Below are 26125 nucleotides of genomic sequence, written 5' to 3'. Positions count from 1 at the left end.
GAGTCCTTCAGGATGCCCATGTAAATATTAATTAGGTCTTTCTAGTTGAACCCAGAAGCAGCAAAATTCCTTCAGCATGAGCAAAATATGATCAACACCAGTTTGGTCATTTTTGAACACATTATTTCCAATTTGAAATGTTTCACCAGTTCCCTAATTCTCTCGCCATTGCAAAAGTTTTCTACATGCATTCTCTAGGGGGTAGAATCCTTCTGATTTGACTTCTCTAAACACTTTCCAATTTCTCCCCCCTTCACGACGAAACTGCATTTGCCACATCCCCCCAACCGCCTATCAAACTAATATATTCCATTTGAAAAGTGTCAATTCTGGCAAGGCATGCACAATTTATTTTGACAGTAGAATAAGCGTTTTTGGGTTGCTGATTTATACAGTTATGCCAAAAATCTACCTCCACCCTTCCTGGTCATACCTGTGCTTTTGTTTTTTGCTCAGAAGCAGTTGGGCCACTGAAGCACAAGTCTCTGCCTCTTTCACAGCATCTCTTAGCTTGCGGAAGAGGTCATTCTCTGGGTATTTCCTGTCTTCAGCATCCTCCAACATCACTCTCAGCTCAATCACATCTGCAAGAAATTAGCCAAGAGGCCATTTGCACATATACACAAGCACAGCAAACTACTCCCCACACCCAACCACGAAGTCCCCAAGAACAGTAGACTGAACACATTCAAGTTATCATATGCATAGCTATCCATTCGTTATGAGCTATTTCCTACATCAAGAAAGTATTTGCTCCTCACTTTAGTCAAGATGCCTCAATTCATGGCAGTATTTTAGCCTCGTTTCTACAAAAAAATTGTGTGAAAGGCAGGCTGGCAATCCAATACTTCCCCTAACTAATTAACCTTGACTATCTTGCCATATTGGCACTTTAAACAGAAGAATGTCTCACAAGGATGAGCACACTAGCTTGGTATCAGAAACCCTGCACACATTGTGTAACACACCCATCACCTTGCTACATGGAATCAATGTTAAGTATTAAACCTCCTCAAGAACAGAAAAAATTTCCAGGGTGATAGCCATCTGTTGTTTTTAAGAGTCAAACTACAAATTTAATTCTGAACTAGCTATCCCTTGCTGCAAATGTATGTCCCGCATGATCTAATGTTGAAAGCATTTGCTGCTTGATAAATGAGCAGCAACTGATTGGCTGCTTCTGGGCAACTGGTCCAAATATATATATATATATTTAATGAAACAGGAAGTCAAGCATGCAGTACTAAAAGGAACAAGTATTTCAGACGTCACAAGAAGTGACATTCCCAGCTGGAATGTCATATAAGCTTGCTTGGGTCATGTAAGCTTGCTCAGGTCAAATGCATACTGTCTCAATCTTATTTTGAAAGCAAGAAAACTATTCCCTCTCTGCAGGACATAGAGCCACAGTGTAGAAATGTATGGAAGTAGCTTCACATCCCAGCACAGCTTTTCTGACCCTGTAGCCCTTCTTTGTGTCACATTACAAGCTGTTCCTCTGAGCTCAGGGACACTTCCAAAGTATGTTTTAGTGTACATGGTTCTTCACTTGCCCGCATTTTGTATCTTCCCCACAAATCAGGCAGATTTGGCTGAGAGTGTGTGGCTGGTCCAGTGAGCTTCATGGCTGAGTGGGGATTTCAAACTGATCCTAGCCAAACACGCTTAATTGCTATGCCACATTGGCTCTCTGGAACTCACTGTGTTTGCTGACTTAATTCAGTTCTATGTTGAACATTTCAGTATTTTTAGTTTTAAATACATGTTTACATGTCTTAGTGAAGTATTTTGTGTAGCCTTCCCTGAAATTTATATATTGTTTTAGGATTTGGTTTTGCTCAAGTCCATCTCCCATTTGTGTTTCCAACCAATTGAAAATCTTCCTTAACAGATTCCAATAGGAAACAAAACTGCATCTAACCTTTCTTGTGGTTGAGGTTGGCCGACAGCGCATCTGTGACCCTGCTGACCCATGTATCATAGGACTGTGCTCTGACTTTCACTCCGTACAACAAGGAAGGGAAGTCCTCTAGTGGATACCGGTATCTGGAGATAAACAAGGAGGAAGAACTTTCAAATGTACTGTAACTTTCAAGTGTGTAGAAGCAACAACAACAACAAAAAATTGGGGAAGATGATAAGAACATTGTGTATTTGTCAGACTACTATGCACTGGATCTTTGAATAAGAGGGAACATTATTACTGTAAACATTTATCCTAGTTTAGAGGCAGGAAATAAGGCAGTATACAAAAGGAAGCAGGATGGACTGGGAAGATGGTACCTTAAACATTTCTTCTGCATAGAGCATGAACACAAATCATTTGGATGATATAGGCATACAAGTCGCTCAGGGTTACAGGAACACGTAAGAGCAGACAGGAAACAGGTGGTCCTACAAGCTGCACACTGACGCTCATCATCTGGAACCAGCTCAAACACTTCCTCCTCTGACATCAGAACTCCCTAATGCAAAGAAAAAGGGACATCTAACAAAGATACTGGTCAGGGGAAGACCTTTTGTTTCCAAGGCCTCACACAATCTCTTTGTTCAGTCCAAAAGGGCATGAAAGCAGAACTTCTCTGAACTCACCATCTGTATGACAGCCTCCCTTAAACGTGCCTCATCTTCTGTCATGAGAGTCATTTCTTTGCAGACCATGGCAGCCAGCCCCACATCCAAGCACTCTGGGTCGGCAGCCATCTTGAAAATTAGTTCCTCGTGAGAAAACACACAGTGACGCCTCAGTCGCCGATAATGGCTGACACACTGCCGACCTATTGGAAGCTAGAAATGCAAGAAGCGATAGTTTAGAACTATCCCCAGCTCATCTTGGGCTTCCATACTGGAGTTCATGAGAAAAACACGTTAAAATGGTCTCATTAAATGATATAGGCAATTATTATGAGCATTAAGTGTGTCACACTATCCAGGAGTAGGGTCTCCAGGGGCCTTGGGTAAGCCAAGCTCTTTGGAGTCAACTTGGGGGGGGGGATATGAGGGAATTGCTTGTGTGAGGTCTGGAACCCAAGGGCTTCATTTCACATGAAGCCAAAGGAGTCTCAAATAGCCTGTCTGAAATCAGCCTCTCCCCCAGAAACTCCAAGCCAACCACATAATTAGCTGGGAACAAAAAAAGATAAACAGCAATGGGGATGAGAAGCAAAAAACAAGAGGAGTGAGACTTGAAAGTCTCTCAAGGGTATACCATCTCCTCATAATATGTGAGAAACCAAAGAAGCTGCAAGAGCCAACATTTTAACAGAGGAAAATGATGTCAACATAGTAACAGAGTAAGAGTTAAGACTTACATTGCAAGACTTGAAGTATATCACCTAGTCTCCTGCCAACAGTAATTATTTCAGCCAAAAAACAAGTGAGGCAACCTTAAAGATCAGATATCCAAAAAAAGGAAATTTTGCCTCACTTGAATATGAAAAAGTAGAAAATACAAAGGTTCTTTCAGAATGATCAACTTTGCATTATATTGCAACATTGCATTATACCAATTTTAATTTTCAAGCTCTGGTTCTATTAAAAAAGAAGGTGTCCAAATGCAGAGCAAACAGACAAAAGGACTTTCCAAAATATATAGTATATCCATTTCATGTTCTTCAGAGTGGTGAATAAAGGTTTGACTTTGTAAGTCAGTACAGTGGACGCTCAGGTTGCGAACGTGATCCATGCGGGATGCGTGGGTTGCGATTCAGCGCTTCTGTGCATGTGCAAAGCGCGATTTAGCACTTCTGCGCATGCACAACCGCCGAAACCCGGAAGTAACCCGTTCCAGTGCTTCCTGGTTTCGGCGGTCCACAACCTGAAAAACACAACCTGAAGTGGCTATAACCCAAGGTATGACTGTACTGAACAAGTTTCAATTTCCCCAATATGTGAGATTTAATTTCGAAAAAGACGATTACTACACAGAGCATGTCAGAGCCTCTGGAAATTCTGCAAGGTTTCAGCTTGCATCTAAGCTAGATAAAATACCCAGGCTTTGGACTGCAACAAGTGTTGTGCTTAAAATTGGTTTGATGCAAGGTATTTTGACCATTCAGCCTTATGTAACTTATCATCATAGCATGGTGTAATACAGTATGATATGCATAAATTATTCAAGGGGCTTATACGAGTGGACACAGAGGTAACAATAGTGTTGTGTCTTTTGCTCAATCAAAAAAAAATACACAGACAATATGAGAAAATTTAAAAGCAAACCTTAAGCAATGTATCTGGATATGCTGGTTTAATAAAGTTTTAACGAGGTGTCTTAATACATGCCTGTCTAATGTAAACAGCATATTAGTATTTGGATACCAAACACCATAGAGTTATTATAGTAAGTTGCTTGTTCCATACTAATGGCAAGAAGCAAATTGGAGAGCTGCCAAACCTTACCAGCAAAAAGCTAAATAGCCACAACTGTATTTTGCCCAATGTAAAGAAAACTGCACCTTGAGCTGTAACCAAAACAATAATCCTTTTCAGATGGGTACTACGTGGATGCCTTTTAATATATAGCACCAGACAGTGCCCAGATAAGAGAAAAGCTAGGTTATGCCAGATGTATACAGACCCAGTCAGCAGTGCAGAAGTTCACAGCTTCAGCAAAATTGTATCCTTGATTAAATCCAGAGTGATAGGCACGTGGAAAAGTCACAACAAATTCGCCAGCACACTGATTGGTCCGGTACACCTAGAGACAGTAAGAAGTGAGAGATTTTGGAAAGAAAGCATCATTATCATATTCATCTTCATCTTTCAGAAATGGAGATTAACATGGCTGGTAGTAACTACTAATTCATGAATGAACTATGCTATCACCTTTTCCCTTCTCAACCACTTCATAGAATCTACCAACTGATGCAGGCTGCAAAGAAACTGGTTTTTAAACCTCAATCTTTTTACATAAGGCTCTTAGGGCATATCGCCAAAGGAGCATCTTTCCACTATCTACAAGTGAAATCACTAGTTGCCTAGATAAGGGTTAAAAGCGTTTAGAACACAATCTATACACAGTAGCTAGAAGGATGTCGGGGTTGATGGTGTTGAAAGCTACTTAAGATTCCACTGGGAAACCTTCATAGTCCAGTTCCTGGCACAGGTTTTTCAGACCTACCAAAGCAATCTCAGTTCCATAATCAGGCCTGAAGCTGGATTGAAATGAATCTACAGAGTGTTTAAAATGCTATTCCAAGTCATTCTGTGTGACACAAGACAAGTAACCTATAGGCAGGTAAAGGTTCTGCAGAACTTACAGGCACACCATGCTCCATTAGCACATTGGGGTTCATGATGGTTACTAGCTGGTGCAGAAGGTCAGGTTGATTCTCAAATAGTTCCGGAGCAAGCTCTCGCATTACTTCCTCCAGCTGTTCTGCTGCATGGGAGGGCACTCCATACCACGTCTTTGGCTCTCCCCTAGCAAAACATATCATCCATTACCACAAAGAAAGCACATTCTAGCATGAGGCATATTTTCCAACCCTAATCTACAAATAGGCCGAGTCTTCTAGAAGCAGTAGAAGTTTGCCAAGAATAAATTGAACTGGAAAACAAGATGCTTCAAGTCAAGGATGAGCTACTTATTTATAAGCCTGGTCTTCAGGTAATACACAAACAAGGAGGATGCTGAGCAATGGCAGGGAAACATATGATTGTTCAGAAGCTGACTGAAGAGGTTCAAAGACATTACTCTGGCCCGCCCCACATATTTGGAGTGTTTTGCGACTTAGACATATACCAGCTTCTCTCATTAATAACTGTCTTTGCATCGTTAAAGGTAAAGGTACCCCTGACCGTTAGGTCGTCGCCGACGACTCTGGGGTTGCACGCTCATCTCGCTCTATAGGCTGAGGGAGCCGATGTTTGTCTGCAGACAGCTTCTGGGTCATGTGGTCAGCATGACTAAGCCGCTTCTGGTGAACCAGAGCAGCGCATGGAAACGCCGTTTACGTTCCCGCTGGAGCAGTACCTATTTATCTATTTGCACTTGACGTGCTTTTCAACTGCTAGGTGGGCAGGAGCTGGGACCGAGCAACGGGAGCTCACCCCATCATGGGGATACAAACTGCCAATCTTCCGATCGGCAAGCACTAGGCTCTGTGGTTTAGACCACAGTGCCACCCGTGTCCCTTACTTTCGCCCTTACTGGACACTCATTATTGTATTCAATGCTCTTCTCCCTTGAGCAGAGAACTTGTGTAACATTCTAGAAAAGATAAGGCAAATAAGGGTGACACTACCTGGGCATGCACACCCACCCACCCAATGTGGCAGGGGTCCATACCAGTGAAGGTAGTTGATGGAATAACTCCAGTGATCCTCAATGTGCCAGCAGAAAGAAGAGAAGCACATTCCCACATAAAGCCAGGGCACCTTCATGCCAGAAATATCAGCATTGATGTGAGCAAGAACAGATTGTTCCAGGACTGGCATGTTGTTGAGGTTCCAACCAGAAAGGGCATACTCCTGCCAAAAGAACAAAGACGAGTTTGTAAAGGAAGTGGCAAGAAGACAACTAATATACCCCAACATAGGACAAGAACCAGTTCTTTACACTCTCCTCCTAGAATGGTTATAATCCTCTGCCACATTCAGGCAGTAAATAAGGTTCTGCAGGTGCTTCACCATCGCTTGAACCCTGGGTTGGGGCAGGAAGGCTGGGTGGGGTGGGGAGGCTGTAACTGATGGCAAACCTGACCTCCATCCCTTACACAGGTCAGCCCAACCTTCACTTACAGCAGGGGTGAAGAAACTCTGGCCCATGACACCATTTCCCCAAACCACATCCACCTGCCCCACATTTGGGGACATATGTGACACCAGGTGTGGGGAAGATAAGGACATGGCTACAAAAGTACAATTGGGAGCTCCCAATTGCGCCTTTGCAAGCAGGGTTCATTGGCACTGACAGCAAGTCCCACTGCGACTGGATGCAGTAAGATGCTCCCCCTCTGAAGAGGAAGGTTTTAAAAAAAACAGCTAAGGGAGTTTCAGCTAGCAGGAAAAGTTTAAACACTCTCCTTCTGCCTCTTTACAACACCAATTACCACTTCTAGTGGCATTGCTGCAAGAGGAGTCAGTGAAAGGTGTCATTTATCCCCCTACAACTTGTTGCTAAACCAGTAACAATAAAAGTGTTGGGGGGCTCTAAGTAAGCTGCCCTTGGTGGTCGGTCTAACATCCCACCCATCCTCACCATTCATCAGATGATGGAAGCGCTCCTGGCACACACATGTACTGGCTGGTGCCTCCATGCTAGTGATACTGCATCCAACATGCATATATAAGGAATGAAGTCATTCATACGGCAATGCACACACATTTGGACTAAGAACTCCGCAGAACTCAGTGACACCATAGGGCCACCCCCCATAAGGAGCAGGGGCAATAATGAGAGGGTACAAATATCTGTTCAGCCCCACTGCCAGCCTGATGAGCTAAATCAGCAGCAGTGGCCTGGCCCCAAGCTTTCTGACCACAATGCTCGTTGGGGCCAAGAGATATCATAAAGAATGTTAACTGTATGTTAAAACTGTTGCCTCTCAAAACTGAAATACCCCCAAACACATTAATCCTAATAACATATAGAGTCAGCTTTCTAAAGTGCATGCAGATTGTGTATCCTAGCCACACCTCCTCTTCCGGCATTAGCTTTCGCCTGCCATCCTTTATAGGGAAACCACTTCCAAAGTCCTTGGATGAAATGTCGGCTCCATACTCCACAATTACATCCTCCTCAATGCTGCTCACAAGTCGCCAGAACTCCTTCTCCACCAACTCAGTGGGAACCATCTGAAAGCACAGAGGGAAGAGCTTTAAAACTAGCAAGTTACATGTAAATAGAATGGAGCAGCACTTACCGCTTCACTGGTGTTCAATGCTTTCCCAAACCCACATTTAAAGCCGTTTTTCTCTCCAGACCAGTGCTGAGGAACTTGCAGTGTTCTGGGAAATGTTGGACTTCAATTTTCCCTAATCAGCCCAGCCAAAGCACAGGGAAAATGGAAATTGTAGTCCAACAACATCTGGAGTGCCAGGGTGTCCCCACACCTGCCTTACACAGGTGCAGTGAAAGTGGGAGGAATCACACTTGAATGCTCCCCTTCTTCCCACTAGGGAAGCAAGGGTATGCATGTTAGAGAGAGAGAGGGGGGGGGGAGGTTGTGAATTATAACAAATGCTGCTACTCTGCTCAAATTCTACATCTGGAGGAAACCAACCAGAGAGAATCAGTCACTGTGCTTGTTTTCTTGAAGCAACAGAGTGCTATTGCTACTTTTTTCACCACAGATCAAGGGTTCATAGGAAACAGAAAGATAGGTGGGCATTACAGATAATTTTTGTATGTGTGTCCAACTCCAAATTTCTGTAACATTCTTGTTGGATCGGAATTTAAATAAATGATGACATCAACGTAAGAAAGGATCAATCATGATTAGAATTCATAATCCCTTTTACGATCTACAATTTTTCTAGCAACTAAAGCCAATTCACGAAAATGGCAAAGAGTGGCAGGGGATGGAAGAAAGGACATACAGTATTTACGCAAATCTAATGCACCACTGAATCTAACACTCACCTCAATTAGCAAAAAAATGAAACCAAAAAAAGTATTTGCTTTGTCAAAGGTGTTTTTCAAGCTTGCAATCAAATCTAATGTGCCATCAAATAATGCGCACCATAATTTTCGCAACGTAATTTGGTCATACAAGAGTGCATTACATTCGAGTAAATATGGTAGTTTAGTACTACTAAGCATGCTTTGCATGTTGGAAGCCCCACATACCTAAAGAAGCAACAGGACTGGGAAAGAATTCTGTCTGGGGACCTGAGGAGAACCACTGACAGTTATAGAAGCGTCATCTCTGGCCTAGATGGGTCAGTGGCCTTGTCAGTAAACAACAACCTTGCTATGGAGTGTTTATAAAAATACCTGAAAACATTTTTTCAAAATTGAAGACAAAATCCAACTCCTAATGCTGCCAGAATAAAAGCCCAACTGGATATTAAAGAGCTTGGCACCTGAACTGCATCCATTTTCCTTCCATTTTGAAATGCAAGGTTTTTACCATGGATGTAGAGAAGGAAAAAGGACTCCATTGGGGCTCTCTGGCCTCTAAAGACACATTCCCCCATTTTTGTCCCATGAACCCAATCCCTGAGATCTCTACAGAAGAGGACAGAATTCTAAATTCTAAATTCTGCAACAACAAAAATAGAAAAAGAAAATTTAAAAAACCTATAAAATAGTTAAATAGCAAAGCTGTATGGGCAAATCTGAACTGCCTATAGGTTTTCCGACTACTAGTGAGAACACTTTGACTGCAACATATATTACATACTTACGTGGACTGGCATGTTGAAGTAATCAGACTTGAAGTTATCTGCCATCTCACCAAAGCTCTGAAGGGTGTACTCTCGAACAGCTTGTTCAAATCCAAAGGCCTCACGTGGTTTGTTACATTCCTAGAAAAGAGAAAAGGTGTTATTTGGCATCACAGAAAGCAGTTTAATCAGAGCATCCTGCAAAAATGGAATGAAGTTCCTTCATTTAACTAAATATAAGAAAATATTAAGCTTTCGGTTTTTTTAATCTGTCCAGGTAAGTTGACTTAGGCCAATGAGCAAATGCGGCAGTGTTGGTGGACAAGTGGACTTGCTTCCCAAAATACTGAGTATCTGCGCCTTTTGCAGTACACTGCTGTTGGGGAGAGAAAGACAAGGAAGAGAGCACAGCAAGCTGTACACAGCTCATCAGCGAACCTGGAATGTGACAAACATCTGGAGCAGGACCATTTGAAAGCAGGTTCCACTTCTCCATATTAATCTGTAGCTAACTCAGCTGTACAGGCAAGAACTCTGACAGAAGCTTGTTCAGCTGTTTTCTGGACTTAGGGCCTCTCCAAATATCATCAAGTCCCTACACAGAAACGCCTTCCAGATAGGAAGAATCATGAAAGATCACATATGACAGCTGCCCATGTCTCAGCAAGCCACAATTGACTGTAGCTACTACAAACTTCAAAACAGATGCATTTTCCTACTGTTAACGAAGAAGCCTTGTCTCCTGGACAAAATTCCTCAGAAGGGGTAAACCTTGGGTAGCTAGATGAAAAAGAAGACAGGATTCCTGAATCTCAACTAGTTGAATTGAAGAAGGAAGGTATTTCAGCAAGTGTAGCTCACATGCCAAGCTACAATTTCCAAAATTTCCTCTTCTATGCAACTAAAATGACACAGAAATCCTATCCTCTTTTCTTACCTGGCTACCTTAGTCGAACCACTAGTGTTTTGTGGCCTCAATGTTTCAAATACGCCAAAAACAAAAACAAAGTACCTCAGCAACGCATTTAGGGCATCTCCAGTCACCTTTGGGCACATCAGGCAAAGGGGGTATCAGGCAAAAAGTGTGGTAGCTGTCGTCACATCCATCACACAGCAACAATTTGTCCTCGTTGTTGCCCCGGCCACAGAACAGACAGACATATAGGTCAACCTATACAGGAAACAGCATCTTGAGTTTCATGTCTTCTATGCATAAGACAAACCTACCCCAATCCTTCATTACATCTAATGTAGCTGCATGCAGTGGCCTCCGCAAGGAGATTCTAAATAAGCCTCCACTGGAAAGAGGAAAGATGTCAATCATCATCCAAGGAAGCCACGGGCTCTTTACAGGGTTGGAATAGCATTTGCCAGGCACTGGCCAGCATGGGGAATCCCTGGTTGAGGAATTCATCTTTATGCTTATTTTTTGCTGCATTTTCAAACTACAGTTAACAAAAGCAAATTAACATATGACTTACCAATAACAAAATTCAGTGGTTAATACTACTATACACAACCCAATATTATTCCTGGGCTCACTGATTATAGCCAGGCACCTTTTTTGTATTTCCCCCCTAAAAAACATCTATTCTCTCATTAAATATAATCCTCAGTTGTGTAGTATGTAAAGTTATGTAAAATTCAGCGATATCATCTCCCTAATACTAATTAACACATGTTAGAGATGTCACATAATTAAGACTCATTAATTGACCCAAATTTCTCACATTCTGCTATTGGAACACTTGGAATGCATCAAGGTTACTCTGAAACCAAAACAAAATCTGGAGGGAGCTTGTTTTTAAACACTCATTGTACACATGCTTCTTCCATGAGATGCATAGACACAATAATGATGATCTGGCAGCTCTCCAATTAGCACAGATTTTCTCTGTATAGGCAACTGCAAGCAGTCTTGCTTAAAGACAATGCATAAAGCCAGGAAGACTGAATAACATTGCATAGTCTCAAAAACTAGTATTTGGTAACAAGTATCCAAGATGTTAGCTGTGATCAAACAGAGAACGCCTTGAAATTTCAAATTTCTCATCTTGTAGACCTCTCTCATGAGGTTAATGCAAACAGTTCCAAACTGTAGCCTGAAGAAGAATTAGACTTCTGCAACTAAAGGCTGGATTAGAAGTTGCTCTCAACCAAACTACAGCACTACCAGCAACTTTAATAAAATGAAGGTGTTTTGCTTCCTTCTCCCCTCATTCATCATTTCCCCAAGCCAGGTAAGAAGCAACTTATCAGATGCTCAAGAGCAAACTTACAAAGTTGACAGAAAGGGCCCCTTTCCGCTGCCTCATCTGCATGCCGAAAGCTTCCGACCTAGTACCTTTCCGCCTTCGAGGTACTTCATCTAGAGAGAGAATGTTATACTAGTTATATTCTCTGCAAAGATTTCACAGGGTCAGTCTGGTGTCTTGAATGGAGCAGCAAGCGAAGCATGCTTAGCAGTAAACCAAGGAGTCATCATTTAACTGGATTGCAATGGCACAACTAGGCACAGAATGTTTCCTCTATGGAATCGGGCAACTTGATAGCATCTTAAGAGCCCAAACCTTTTGTGTTTAAGGTGAGCAAAATTTATCACGATAACTGTAAAGCAGAACTTTAAAGCCTGTGAGCAATCTGTACCAAAGGAATGGAAACCAAAAGGACGTTGATATGATTCCTGAGACTTGGGTCACCTCTTCAAGGCCACTAGTCCTATCAACTCCACCACATATTCTACTCTTACCTTCACAACCTTCATTCCAAAGTTCCCAGTTACAACCTATTAAAAACTGGAATGTGCACATCACAAATTTTACCAGATGAAAGCATATAAATATATTCCTAACACCCCTTTTTTTAAAAGGGGGGAACACAGCTCAGGCATGCAAATGTGGAAGATCCATCTGGCCTGCATCTCACTAGCTCATAAGCAGCATGTCCACAATACGCACATTAGTAGGCTAGAAGGCTCACCTTCACTGAAATCCTTCCCCCCATAAACTTAACTAGGAATCACAGTGACATGTGAAATCTTTAAACTACCGTACATCATGTTCAATTATTTGCAAGGCACCAAGTTCCCTCAAGGTTTCGGCTAAGTACCACAGTAGTTTATTTCATGCTGGCTTCTAGTAGTGCCAGTTTTAACAAATATATAAAACTCTATAGCATCTGGAACTTACCAAAGGTTCTCAGTGAAGTGGGCATGCAGCTGCTATACAATTTTTGGAAAGGCTTGTGTCACCACTTTGCACCAGCAGCTAAATGATGAACCACCAGGCTCAAAACTCTATGTTGAAGAAGTTAACATACCTGTGATCCTCAGATGAAGGATGGTCATAGAAATTTAAAAAATAAAATAAAACAATAGCCTCGCTCCGCTTTAATTGCAGTGGCTCAAAGCTGCTGCTTACCTTCTTTTTCTTTTGCTCCCAAAGCCAATCCCATCATCTTTGGTCCTGCTCCAAAGATCTGGAGCTTCTTCAGTTCAGTGTTTCTACTCATCTCGCCTGCCTCTGCCTGAAAACAAGATCACATCAACTCACCATTAGTATTTACACAGAATGTAATTGCTCTCACAGTAGATGACCAGAGGAGTTATGGGGCTGGAGCAAACTCCTGCTCCACAGACATTGGTCTTTGCACAGTCACTGCCAAGAGCAGATACTCTGGAAGATAGTGTGGCTTTTATCTCTACCATCCTCATGTGTAACAAATTTCAAATAATCAATACATTTTACCTTGCTTGGAATGGCACCCAGCTGCAAAATGTCAAAAGCAGGAAGAAAATTAAAATTAGATCATATTTACTATCCCATTTCTACTAACTGACACCATCTGCTAATGCACTTTTTAAATTGTTCTGTAATGAAGAATAAAAACCTATCACATTAGTTATTAAATGACAGTTCCAACAATAAGGAACAAGAATAAGTGTTCATTATACATATTCAAACCACTTTGAGTTTTTAAAAAATCAAATAGTATATAAATTATAGGAAATAAATACTATTAGAATATAGAACTAAGTATATGTCTTTGTTCATGAGATTGAGTCTTGCAGGCTTGGATGCTCTCCACTACATGTCTCGATTTTTGACACATGCAACATTTATCTATAACCATCCTGCATCTTCTGCTACATTTCTAGTGTTTATTAAAATGGTCCAATCTGCTGTTCCTCAGAAATCCAGGAAAGGCTTTATCTTTCAACGGGCTTAAATCATTATTTTTTTCACATTTCCAAATTAAATTTTGTAACACTAAATAGTATCTCTCATGTTCCTGTCAAGTTGTTTAAAATTCAAAAGGGACATGATTCTTAGTGAATGGAGATCACAGCAGTGCCTGAACAAGATAAGGCAATAAGTAGAAAGTGAGATGCAGTTTTAAAAAGAGAGAGAGTAAGAGAGAAATTTCATTAGGATTCTTCATTTTACATGATATCTTGCTTAACTTGTAAATCAGCACTTGCTAATTGCAATCGCAACGTCTTCAGCAATACTGACTGTCTACCTCAAAGTTAGCCTTTAACAAAGCACTGTACGTTCCTTTTAACTGTGATCAGGTGATGGAGAGCATTAACTTGCACTCCCTAGACTCTCCCTTCTTACTCAACCACAGTTCAGGGATATGCTGGCACCAACATTTATTGCAATTAAGGCTAAGCAGATTCCATACTTTAAGGTTTCTTAAATCAGGATTTCTGGCTTGCTTAAGAAGTGTAACCATTAATCAAAATTTTGGAAATGAACCCTGGTTAATGGGGGATTGTCTTTAAGGCCACACCTTCATATCTCTTAACTATAGTTAAGCAGAAGAGATGATGGAGTGTGCATGACCCTGAAAGCTTGTTCTTGGTCACATTTAAGAATGCCTTTGTTATGCTATGCTGGCACTAAAATTGTGTTTTAGCTAGGTGAATCACAAATGATCTTGTTGGGAGCAAGCATCTCATTTGGAACAGGCACAATTGTAGCACCTGCCCCAATGTGGAGAGATTTTGTAGAAACCCTGTAACGTTTCTGAAAATGGGGTTTTTGTTTTCTGAACAGTTGTATGCTAAGCTGTGCACTGAAAAAGCTGTACCAAGATTCCAATATAAGTACAGAATAAACTGCTTTGAGTATTTCATAGGGTTTCCCAAATTGGTAAGAATGGTCCTGCCAGTCTAAAGAACCAAAACAGGCCTATTCCATCCGCATCCAGATATATTTTATCCACATTTCAGGAGAAATATGCTTTGCTACAAACCACACTGTATTAAGAGCAGGGAAGTTGAAAAAGAAGATCAAGAATACTTTTAATGTTGGTCCGGAGGGAAGCATTTAAGTAGAGTCTGGGGAAAGCCACTCTACTCCACAAAAGTACACTACTGGGAATGGTCTTGCTAATTTACATATCCAATTCCAAAAAAACAGCAGCAAAACAAGATGGACCATGAGAATTGCTTTGGAAGACTCAAAAATAAATATGTTTAAACCTTCTTAAAGAGTTGAAGGGAAAAAGAAACCAAATGTGATTATCCACACTCAGTTAACAAGACCAACAGTGGCAGTGGTAGTATTACTCAAGCATTTAAAGTACTTTATTCCATGTTTTGATTGCAGAAAACACATAGGGGATCCAGACTTTGTTGTGCTTAGAGGAAACTCACCAAAGTCAATGGGACTTAAATTAGTAATAACTCTCAAGTCCCAAGTGATCTCAATGGGTCTATTCTGAGCACAACTAAGTCTGGATTCAACCTAGGATTTGTTGCATGGTCAGATACCACCCAATGACCAAATCATACTCTGAGCAGACACACTGAAAAAAACCAACCAACATGAACAAAGTTCAGCAATTTCAGTGGGTCTACTCTGACTTGTATTGCATTCAAGTTAGAGCCAAGTTAGTGATGCCATTAATTTCAATGAGTCTACGTGGAGTATGACAAATGCTAGATATACTGTAGCCCTTTATTTTTCACTTCATACTGAGGGTTTTTCACGCTCATGGTTGAAATTATACATACAGGAATGCAATTCAGTTATTCTCTCAAAACACTTAATTCTGGTAACTGTGGCTTATAAACCAAAATCAATTTGAAAGTGATGTCTTAATAAGATATTTCTGTTTTGACTGTCCAGACTCCTCGCCATCTTCATTTTTATTTTTCAGAATTTCACACTAGGCTACACTTGAAGTCTTCAAGACATAACTAATGTTATTTCATTTGAACTTTAAGAGATTTGTATACTATATATCTATGCAAAAACCATGATTACAAAACTACTAAGGACTAGATAGAAAGCGTACTTTGAATGTATGTGCCTTCTACATACAGTATATATTTTTTAAAATTACTGTTTCGGTAACCCTAATAAGCTCCACAAGGCCTCCCCTATTTGGCCTCTGAGGCCATTCTGGCCTCAACATTCACAGATAAATATGTAGTTGATTGTCAAGACTTGCAAAGCACAGGCAAAAATGTGTCACCTAATGTCCTTATGATGCCAGGTAACTGGCAGGTCAGCAGTCCCACTAACCAGTCAAATTTGGCCTGTGGGAATGGAGCGGTTTCATCCAGTTCTTCCACCCCTGTATTAATTTGATACTCTTAGGACACTTGATATTTGTGGACTATTTCTGCTGCGCTAGCACAACCCTCCCTATTCCCATACCTGCACCAGAGCAAGTAGAAAAGTGCAAGCAAAAACCAGACATACCAAATATACCTGGGAACCCTTCATAGCCAAGCTACGATGTACCAAGTGCAGGCATAGAGAGAAAACCCATCAAATTATTCCAAGTTCAGTCAAGAAACTATATCCTCAATTATTATTTCAGCATCATTTAGCCTAAAAAATTAAACTATAATTGTCACTTCATACTTACTTGCAAATGTTAGAGGATTAACCAAAAAGCTAACTTTCCTTTAAAGCCAACTGACCAAAAAGCTACTAGAATGTTTTGTTTAATGAAGTACAGAACGTGTCTCTCCTTCCTTTTCATTCTCCTTTTGCATAATCATTTGTATCATTCTCAAATGTATCTGCAACTTAGTGTTTTTATGTTTTAAACTGAGCTATAGCCACCTCCCCTGTGAGCAATCACTCTTATGAGAGCTTTTAGTACCAGCAGAATGATGATGCATATGGCTGGTGAGTTATAATTGTAGCAGTTGTTTTTTTAGTTGTTAAACGATGTAATGAAAATTTTAATTGTGCTTTGTTTTATATGCTGTATTTTAACTTATTACATTCCCCACTTTAGGATTGCTGCTTCAGTGAAGAACAGGTAATAAATATTTTAATTAATTAATCAAAACATGAAGAATACTTACTTTAAACATACACAGAGTTTAACTATTAAAGAAAAAGGCGGTCAATGCTAGTTACAATTTTTCATATATTTATTTCACTCTGTTAAAAAAGAATTGGGCTTTAAAAGTAGTTTGTGTCATCACATGTTCTGGAAAAAAATACTCTTAACCTTCATGAAATAAAGTGAAATACTGAGAAATTTGAACGGAAGAAGTAGACATTGCTTAGAAAGCCTTTACTGCTACAAGCAATTTCTCCCCTTCAGTGTTAGGACTATTCTGAAGACTTCCGGCCACCACAACACACAAAAAGAAGGTTGTCTACAAATTAACTGAACCAAGTTCCTACATAACTACTAGTTCTGCTGGTGTTAGTGTGCATCAGCCCATCTCCTCATCCATACCAATACTAAGCATTTATACAGGACTTTAAGTTTTCAAGAATACTCAAAACAAGCATTTCATTCATTCTTATAAACAATCCTGTAAGGTAGACCAGTTTATCACCTTTGTATTACAGCAAGTGGGGAGCTGAGGTTAAGAGATAATGGTTTGCTTAAGGCCACACGGCGAGGCCACAGTCCAAATGAAACCCAAGGAACTCCTCAGCTTAGCCACCAGCTCAAACTGATATAAAATTCAGAAGCTGGCATGAACACAAGTCTTTTTCCTCTTAACATAGTAGGCTTATTCAGTGAGAGAAACGTTAAGTGAGGCCAGCACAAAGTGAGTGTTTTTATCTAGCATGCTCACTTTTGATCTTTAAAAGGATGGCTTCCTCATGAGAAGTTTTGAGTGAGCCCCCACGGCCGGACAAAGGCTGTTGCATTTCCAATGCATCTGCACTGGTGCAAAGACTAAAGCACTCTGTCTACTGTGGCCAAGTGATCTGGGTACCTGGGACTTGACACGTCTGGTTCTCTTCAGCACAACGTTCACTCTTGTACCCTGCTTAGGGGGAGACTGGGCACCAATGCCGAGGTCCTCAACCTCCACTTTTTCCTTAAGGTCCAAGTTTTGCTTTTGGATGCCCTAAAGAATCAGAGCACAGAAGGACACCAGGTTGGTTGGATCTGGGATGGCAGACTCTGGTTTTCAAGATGAGCAGCACTACTGGGAGAAAGGGCTACCAACAATGACACACTGCATTACAAATGTCATCTGGACAGAGTCACCCACGAAAACTGAATAAAACTGATTTCTCAAGTGCTGCTGCCTAGCCAAGGAAAGATTCCTTCCCATGTTTGATTCTTTTCCAACAAAGTCCTCATCCTATCAAGGTTGACCTCAAGCATAAACAAAGAAGTAGATACCATCGCAAAACCAGATCACAGTATAATACATATCTCTCTTGATCGTGATATAAGCAACTTGTTTCCATGAGGCAAATGCACAAGAGCACAAAACCTTGTGTTAGTATACAGTAGACAAGCAACATACTGTATCTCATATTACTCTCCTGCAAACAAAGCCATCTCTCACCATAAGGCTGACACCAGACTGGAAAAGCTCATATGGATATAAGATCCGTTCATAGTGTGACTTCAGCAGTGAGCCAGTTGCCTTTCCTGGTAAGTAACCAAGACGACTTGCAACTTTAGACCACTTCTTTTCTTTAGTGACCACTTCAAAGCCTCCTTTGCTGGCAACAATCTGAAATAAAAGTAAAACAGATATATATTTTTTTAGAAAGCTACATACAAGTTTCTTAAAGCATACAGGTCACAGTCCAAATATAAAACTTCACCAGATCCTCTACTTAATAACAAGGGGATAGTTGTTCTGCAGAATCAAATTCATTTCTCGCTCCAAAAGCTTAATGCATAAAGACGATTTGGATGCCTGAAACCAGACAAGAAGCAGTTCCCAAAGATGTTTGAAATAGCAGATTCTCACTAACAGCAGCCAGAAACTTGACTTTCCATCTTATGAAAAGCATTAATTTAACCTGCTGTTCAGTCCAGGTCAGAAGTCAGAAGAGCTGGAGATCAAGAATAGTGGCTATGCAGACACTCCCAGGAAAGAGTCTTAAGGCAACAGATTACTGCATGAGGTAAAACAGTCTGCTTCTTTCAAGTTGAAGGTGGCAGCCACAGCTATATTCAATTCTTAACTGATTCTTATCAATTTAGATCCTCAATGGCTTGATTAAACCAGTGTTTATTTGCCATGAAGAAGATGTTATGAGAGTAATACGGTCAGCATCAGGCCCAGAGAGCCTTCCTCCAACACCATATTTCCTCCTCCCCTTAAATTGTCAAGTAAATTTGAACAGAATTACAAGCCAATTGTAAAATTCCCTTCCCTGGATATGTACAGCTTTCTATTTGTTCAAGTTCACATCTAACAAGCCACTGTTGTGAAATACTACTCATCTCACTCAAAAGGGCCCATAGCTGTGCATACCGCAAATCTGTGTTCTTCCTTCTTGGCATTCAGGGAGGTGACAAGGCACTTTTGAGAAGGCATTCATCTGACAAATGAACTGCCATGAGACCAAAAGTGCTATTGCACAGTTGGAACTCTCTGCACTACTACTCTTATTATTAAACATTTTCTAAGCGTTTCACAATTAAGGAAAGACAAACCAGTCTCTGTTCTCAGACTCACAATCCAATAGTTAGAAGACAGAAGGGGAAAAAGTAGGAGAGGGGAAAGGAAAGCAGTTCCAACAAGTCCTTCACTTATTGATGAAAGGATTCAGGTTGGTCTGCCCTTTACCATGATTCCCTGAGAGGGAGGGATGCAGCCTCCCAGTGGCCCTTCATCCCCAGCTATGGCAGAAACCAGGCTGTTTCCATTGGTTTGTATTATACCAAGGTTGCAGGCTTTAAATAAGTTGTATGCTACGTGCAGCTTTGGAAAGGCAGGTTTAAAACATTTTATAAAAATAAACATTTAGTACTACAAGAGTTTAGCATGCTTTACAGGCACTTTTAAAACCAGAAACAATATTATTTAGCATTATTGTATTAATGATAGTTTTAAAATGTACTACTAGCTACCAATTAAGTCACAATTCACAGCTTTCTGCCATGATGCAATGCATATGCTATGAACTGGTATGGAAACACTAAGAAGCTGTGCAGTAGGAACCCTACGTGCCTGGAAGTTACGTTCTAGTAGAGTAACCATATTAGTCTCCTGTAGCAAGACCCAACAAAGAGTCTTAAGACACTTTCAAATAGTTAGAGTAATTTGCCTTGCTGATATAGAAAGCTACTGCACCCAAAACTCCTTATTGCTTATGTACCCCGATAAAAATCCATGGACTTAATATGGAGGGAGGGGGAGTTATCAATGAACACACCATATTATTCAAGCCATAAGCTAGAATATTTTATGATTCTCTATTACAGCAAGGAAAACATGATTTTATGAGAAACCACTAACACCCTACCAAAGGATTGTAGATTCACACTCACCTTGCTCAGTGAATAAAGATCTAGTATTTTTCTCTCCACGACTGGGATTTTTAATGTAGATCCTTGAAGTTCCCAAAATTTTGCCAGCTGATCTAAGAAGTCCAGCTTCACTCTAGTCATTGCCTATTAACAAACCAAGGCAAGGGACGTCATACAAGTTAGGTATGAGAGAAGCACAATACCCAAGGAAAATAATGGCAGCATGCTCACAGGCAGCTCCTCTATTTTGAAAGTCTTCAAAACTTAGACCAGAATATGTCCTATCAGAACCAAGGCCATTTCAACAAATGACAAATCTGGATATAAGCTTTCTACATTCCTACAACTCTGGTGGAGACTTCTCCTTTACCACTGGCAGATATTTCTTGCACAGCAGAAGTCAAGAAAAAATATTAGGAATGAGGAGAAGAAACAGATGAATCCAAGTACAATGAAAAATACTACTTGAATGCAGATGCCTTGCGTTTCCTCTTTTCAGAATTTTTAAAGTCTCTTGCAAGTTGCATGTATATCATTTAAGCATTTTCAAATCAAAATGCTGTGCAGTAAGAAATAAAGATATCGATGTAAATTGAAGTTTAAAATATCAGAGTAATATCCTCATGGAAGAGTTTCATTCACTATCTGAAAGCTGAGGAGAGTCTATGTCTCACTAGACTATTATGCTGGTATTAAGCCTAATTTCAGCTCTAACCTATTTACTTGAAAACAAGTTCTACTAGAATCATTGAAACAAATCCTATTCAGGCATTCAAGCAAACACGCAAACCTTGCAAGGGACACGGGGCTGTGCAATGTCCCCTATATACAATGACTGTCTGTTCCACCCCAATCTTCCTATAGTTGTCTAAATGTGTCTAGAATCCTCCTGAAAAGCAAACTTCCCTATCATGAATAAGGTTCTAAATGTATTCAGCCAAACATGCTTACAATCCCCCTTCAAACCTACTGGAAAGATCAAAAGCTTGGCTGGAGGGAGCAGGGGGAGCAGGGAGGGACAGCGTGTGTGTAGATGTTAAGCAGTGAATGTACTCCCTACACAGTTTGTGCCCTCATGCATTCTTCTGAGCACCTGAATACGGTTATAGTTTCAGGGGATGTGTTTTAAACTGGTGTTGTAAGACATTTCCAGTAGGTTGTAAAGAGCTCCTGCAATGATGCACGGTAATAAAATGAAATATTGCTCATAGACACTTGAAGTTAAATTAATCAAATCATGTAAATACAAATGATGGAAGGCTGAGATGTTCTAAACATTTCTTAAGACAATAACTTTGTACCTCATAAAAAAACCCCCAAACAAACAGGTCTAATGCTTTATATAGGGGTACAGATTTATGCCAATGGTTGGGAAGCTCACCTCTAGTTCATTCAAACGCTGAACTCGTGGCGTGAAACGAAAACTTTGTACATCACATGCAAAAGGAGGCTGCCAGTCCTAAAAAGAAAGGAGGGAATTTAGTTTCAAGATATAAGCCTTCAACGAATATCCAACACATCCCCATAGCTATTTCCCCAATATTTTATAAATACTGGATTTTTATTCTTACATGCAAGTTAAATCAATGCACACCTGAGAATATCTTCAGATGAATTAGAAAGTAAAAAGGCTTTTAAGAACAAGGTTAATTTATTTTAGAGCTGACAGGAAACAATCAGAATGCTGGCATACTTGAGAATGTATCTGGTTTAAAAAGGCCCTAATTCTTCCAATGTCTATAGTCATGTGGGTCACTAATGTATACAAGCAGAAGCAGAATCTGCAATCCAATAAAACCTTCACTCCTGCAAGGAGATGTTGGCATGAGAGGAACACAAAACTGAGAACAATATGCAAGGTAAACCCAAGGATTCATCATGTTGTAAACATGCTTAGACTCTGACTTCAGCAAATGCACTTCAATTTCTTGTCAGTACAGCAGTATGCCTCACAAGTTACAAGTCCATAGAACACTTTACTTGCCTGCCTGCCTACATCTCTCTTTGCCATTTATGGCCCAGTATGGCATGAGTCAACAACAGAAAAACCACTTGCCATAAGCAATCAAATTACTACAAACTTTTTAAGGCTAAACCTTTTAAGGCTAAACATCGAAGCATCTATAAGAAAAGAGATAAAATCACTTACAATGCAATATTTCAAAAACATTTAGAATAGCATACTGCTTAAAGCTTCTAATATTATCAAGCACGCAAGTAATTCATTGCTGAATGAAGATTTAAAGTATCTGCCAACGTAACCAGTTCACTATGCAGGTGCTGAGGCTGCTAGTAAGAATCAGAAGACATTTAAGCTCACCAGAATTTTGAGTTTTCATCTTAGAACCACAGCAGATACTACAAACAATCCAACGTATTTGATGTGGTCCTAAAATAGGCATCTACTTATAGAGCAACATGCCACAAGGCCAAGTAGGTGGATTCAAGAATAAAACAGAGGCAATAACAAAACAAAGGCTACAAAACTTAATGGCACCTTTTTTTCAGTATTTTAGTGAATGATAAGACTTGTTCCTGAAGTGCTTTTTAATCCTTATGTATTGCTACTACACTGTTTCAAAATTAAATGTTATGCTACTTTGCACTTGAGATTATGCTCTAACTTGCAAGTAAAGTGCATTGCAAATGCATGCACAATGCTGAGATGCAAAATTATATCTTTTTAGCTGAACAACTTTCAAGCAATGTGCTCTTTTTAACAGTATGCAATAGTAATCATCCATAATTGCAACTGAGGATTGTCCTGAATAAAACCATGTTTTTTAAACACAATATAGTAATAGAACTGAAGTTTTTATTATCACTCATCCCCAGTAAGGACTAAATGGGGCGCAACATTACTTCAGAATTCATTTCATTCAGTAACAAGTAACCGAAATATATTTAAAAATTAGTTAAAAGCTTATTGCCAGATCACTGATACTCCAAAACCATCGCTCAATCCACTTTAGAAACCCCTCACTATTGTGAAATTAAAAAGAGAAACCCAAATACCCAACTCTTTTAGTGACAGACAGGGTGTCCACATCTTATTCTGGCAACACTCCTTTTCCAGCACCTACCAAACTCAAGGTGCAAAAGCAATGCCAGAAAAAAAGCAGTTCTAATCATTGCTATTGCTTTTCCCTTTCTACAAGTTATTTGGGGCAGGGAGCTGAAAAACTGAGAATGAAAACTCCAGCACTTTAAACACCTCTTGAGATTAAAGGGAATGTGATGAGTAAAACCGTCTTTCATACAATGCCATGGAATATAACTGAAATATTGTACATTGAAAATGCAGTAACAAAGATGGAAGACAGGATCTAGATTGACCTTGGATGGTGAAGGGGAATTAGCAACATTCAAAGCAGGATGCAGCAACTGGATCCCATTTCCCAAAGCCAGAAAACGATTGTTCAAGGGGAGAGCAAGGAACTTTTTAATGTAAAAAAATAATAATCACCCATCATATGTTAAATTGATATTTTAGATTATTGAAGAAATGTACTAGAGAAAAATGGAGTGTAGGATAGAGGACTTTGTTAAATTGGTATAGTGTTTTCTGCTACTACCAAGTTGCCTCCAGATAGACAAGCAAAAAGGCATTTTTACTAGATCAAGTTACGCAGGAACTGCACACAAATTTTTGATAGGGAATTTTATACACCTCAAAAGGCTTAGGGGCCCTTCACCCTAAAACTAACAGAAGTTAGTCTTTGTGGCCTAGGTAACTTGCTCTATGCAAAACGTAAACATGGTAACCCTCCCCCAAAGTGAAAGTAAGTATTCTTCTTGTATTGATCATAGCTACTGTATCGTATATTGCTACAACACTGAATGGACCCTTAATCTTCAATACCCTCTCTTCCTGTTTTCCTCCTTTCCACCCACCCAGCTTTGCTTTTTTGAAACATCGTTACGGAATTACATAGCCAAAATTAAAAACAGGTCAGTATAACAAACAAAAATCAAGGAATCCAAAGGGGAAGTTGCCCCCTCGTTAAGGAAGCGCCATCCCTTGGGCAGCTTTCACGGGCGAAGAAGCATCACAGACCGTGGCAGCTGGTGCTGCGACCGGGCACGGGAGGCTGGGCCAGCGAGGAGATGAAAAGCCAGGGGAGCGACTTCACGGGAAAGCCGAGATCCTGTTCCGAAGACCCCACCCGCCCTCCCCACTACGGACCCCTTTCCAGGCCCTGAAGGGTGGACCCCACTTCGCCATCCCCCCTCCTCCTCCTCCTTCCCCGGGTACCTTGGGAGGCCGGATCTTGCAGATGCCCGTTTTCTCGGCCAAGGGCCGGATGCGGCCGATGAAGCCTAGGGGGTCGCTGAACTCCTCCCAGCTGGGCTCGAAGACGGGGCATTCGGGCGGAGGCACGAACTCTGCCACGTAGTGAGACCCGCCAGGGCCGTCGTCGTCCCCCGACATGGCGGCGGCGGCGCCGTCGACGGTGATGATGCCGCCGCCTCAGGGCCGGGGAGGGAAGGGGCTTAGCTGCTGCTGCGGCGGCGGCGGCGGCAGAGGAGGAGGCGGCAGGCGGGGAAGCAGGGAGGGAGGGAGGGAGGGCGAAGGGGGGAAAGGCGAAGGGGAGGCAAAGAAGCTCAAAGAGGGGCCTGGGGGCGGAGGGACATCCCGGTGCCCATCGAGGGGGGGGGCGCTGCTGCCCGCGAGCCCTGAGGCCCTCCGAAACAGGCGCCGGAGTCTCGCGGAGCCCGCGGCTGACGAGGCCTCTCGTTTGTTTTTGTTTCCCCCTTCGGGGGGTTTGTTGTTTTTTCTTCTTCTTTCCTTTTCCTCCCCTTCTTGAGGCTCGCCGGAAGTGACGCGTCTGTTAAAAACCCTTTCTTGCGGAAGCGAGCCGTGTGAGAATATCCCTCCGCGAAGTAGTTTATGTTCAAAATCATTAGTACCGGCCTTCTCTACCTCGGGGCTTGAGCCGCTCCTCTCTTCGCGCGAAGCACCGGCTCGTATACGCGCCAAGTTCGCGAGTCGCCTCCTTTTGCTCCTGCAACGGGTTCTAAACAGTAGGAGCAAGTTAGGCCGAGGCCCTTTTTTTCGGTTCGCGGAGGAATGTGCAGTGCGTTTTGTGTGATTAGGCTCACCTCGGCTAGAGAACTTCCGGAGCCGACTGTCCATGTACCCCATTCTCTCCGTGTGCGAACAGATTCTGCCCCGCCCCCCTCCGTGGAATCTTCGCAGAGCCCCGCCCGCCTCTACGAGCCTTAATGCGCTCCTTTCTCTCACCTTCCCCCCCCCCCCGCATCCACGGGCGGAAGCCGCCTCAGCTGCAGCGTCTCTCTTGACGTTTCGCTCCCCCACCCCGCGTTCGAAACGGCCCACCTGGACTCCACCCACTTATAGTTCCCACAGCAGCTGTCACTCTCAACATCTACCTTTCCTGCCCCGCCCTAACGGACGCCGCCGTCCGTTCTCGGTCGCCAGAGCAACCGTCCCTCCCCCCGAAGCGCCGCAGTTCCCTGACCCCCTCGGAGTCCCTCAGAGAACAATCCCTTGGGGGGCCTGGCTGGCTGTCTGAGGCGGTTTTAGCCATAGTGATTAATGAAAACGACTTTCCCAGTAAATAAACTTGCCAGCTAACCAGAAAAAAGAAAACAAAAACCACGAGTTCAGTGTTTTAAAATCGTGTACCTGCCACTTTTCCTCCTGCTGGCTGCAGTTTGAAATATTTTTTTAAAAACCTAGCCCTGCCTCTCGCTGCCTTGCACCAGCTGATAAAATATATTTTTATTCCAGTAGGCAACAATTTAAAAAATTGCTTTTCTTTTTAAAACCTGCAAAGGTCATTTTTAAAATCATTGTTGCTTTTAAATGTATTTTTAACGTGTGTTTTTTAGGAGCATTATTCCGATTTTAAATTTTTGCAAGCCAACCTGAGGGATGTGTAATCACTAGAAGATCAGGATAGATATAAATTAAAACAGGTTTCCCTGCCTACAACCATTTTAATCCTTGCAGCAATCTTGGCGAGGGCAGGATAGGCTAGGCGGAAAAACAGCAGCCTACTTTGCAGGGCGTGAGGTTGCAGCACCCATGTTTGCTCAGAGAGATTCTGAGTAA

General features: G+C 41.5%; 1 protein-coding gene across 7 annotated transcripts in view; it reads right to left on the bottom strand.

Moving 5' to 3' along the window:
* KDM5A (lysine demethylase 5A) overlaps positions 1 to 25228 on the bottom strand; it is a 42758-nt gene extending 17530 nt beyond the window's left edge. For 3 of the 7 annotated variants that reach the window (XR_014160792.1, XR_014160793.1, XM_081878780.1), the window contains exons 1-17: positions 24302 to 25227; positions 21428 to 21505; positions 20068 to 20190; positions 18125 to 18295; positions 17540 to 17674; positions 12750 to 12855; positions 11610 to 11698; positions 10343 to 10501; positions 9352 to 9471; positions 7639 to 7797; positions 6290 to 6471; positions 5259 to 5421; positions 4577 to 4696; positions 2593 to 2787; positions 2284 to 2465; positions 1922 to 2046; positions 434 to 584 (exon numbers count right to left, since the gene is read on the bottom strand). Coding sequence is in view for 5 of the 7 variants with exons in the window: in XM_081878780.1 (XP_081734906.1) it covers positions 434 to 584; positions 1922 to 2046; positions 2284 to 2465; positions 2593 to 2787; positions 4577 to 4696; positions 5259 to 5421; positions 6290 to 6471; positions 7639 to 7797; positions 9352 to 9471; positions 10343 to 10501; positions 11610 to 11698; positions 12750 to 12855; positions 17540 to 17674; positions 18125 to 18295; positions 20068 to 20190; positions 21428 to 21505; positions 24302 to 24478 (2435 nt within the window). In the remaining 2 variants the exon portion in view is untranslated. Of the gene's footprint in view, positions 1 to 433; positions 585 to 1921; positions 2047 to 2283; positions 2466 to 2592; positions 2788 to 4576; positions 4697 to 5258; positions 5422 to 6289; positions 6472 to 7638; positions 7798 to 9351; positions 9472 to 10342; positions 10502 to 11609; positions 11699 to 12749; positions 12856 to 17539; positions 17675 to 18124; positions 18296 to 20067; positions 20191 to 21427; positions 21506 to 24301 lie in introns of all 7 variants that reach the window. The other 4 variants (XM_081878781.1, XM_081878783.1, XM_081878782.1 and 1 more) reach the window with 4 other exon arrangements.
* Positions 25229 to 26125: the final 897 nt, after the last annotated feature.

This window comes from Podarcis erhardii, assembly GCF_964252035.2.
Source record: "Podarcis erhardii genome assembly, chromosome: 10".
NCBI lineage: Eukaryota > Metazoa > Chordata > Lepidosauria > Squamata > Lacertidae > Podarcis > Podarcis erhardii.
The sequence above is the reverse complement of the archived record's forward strand: the minus strand, read 5'-3'. Positions and strand labels throughout refer to the sequence as shown.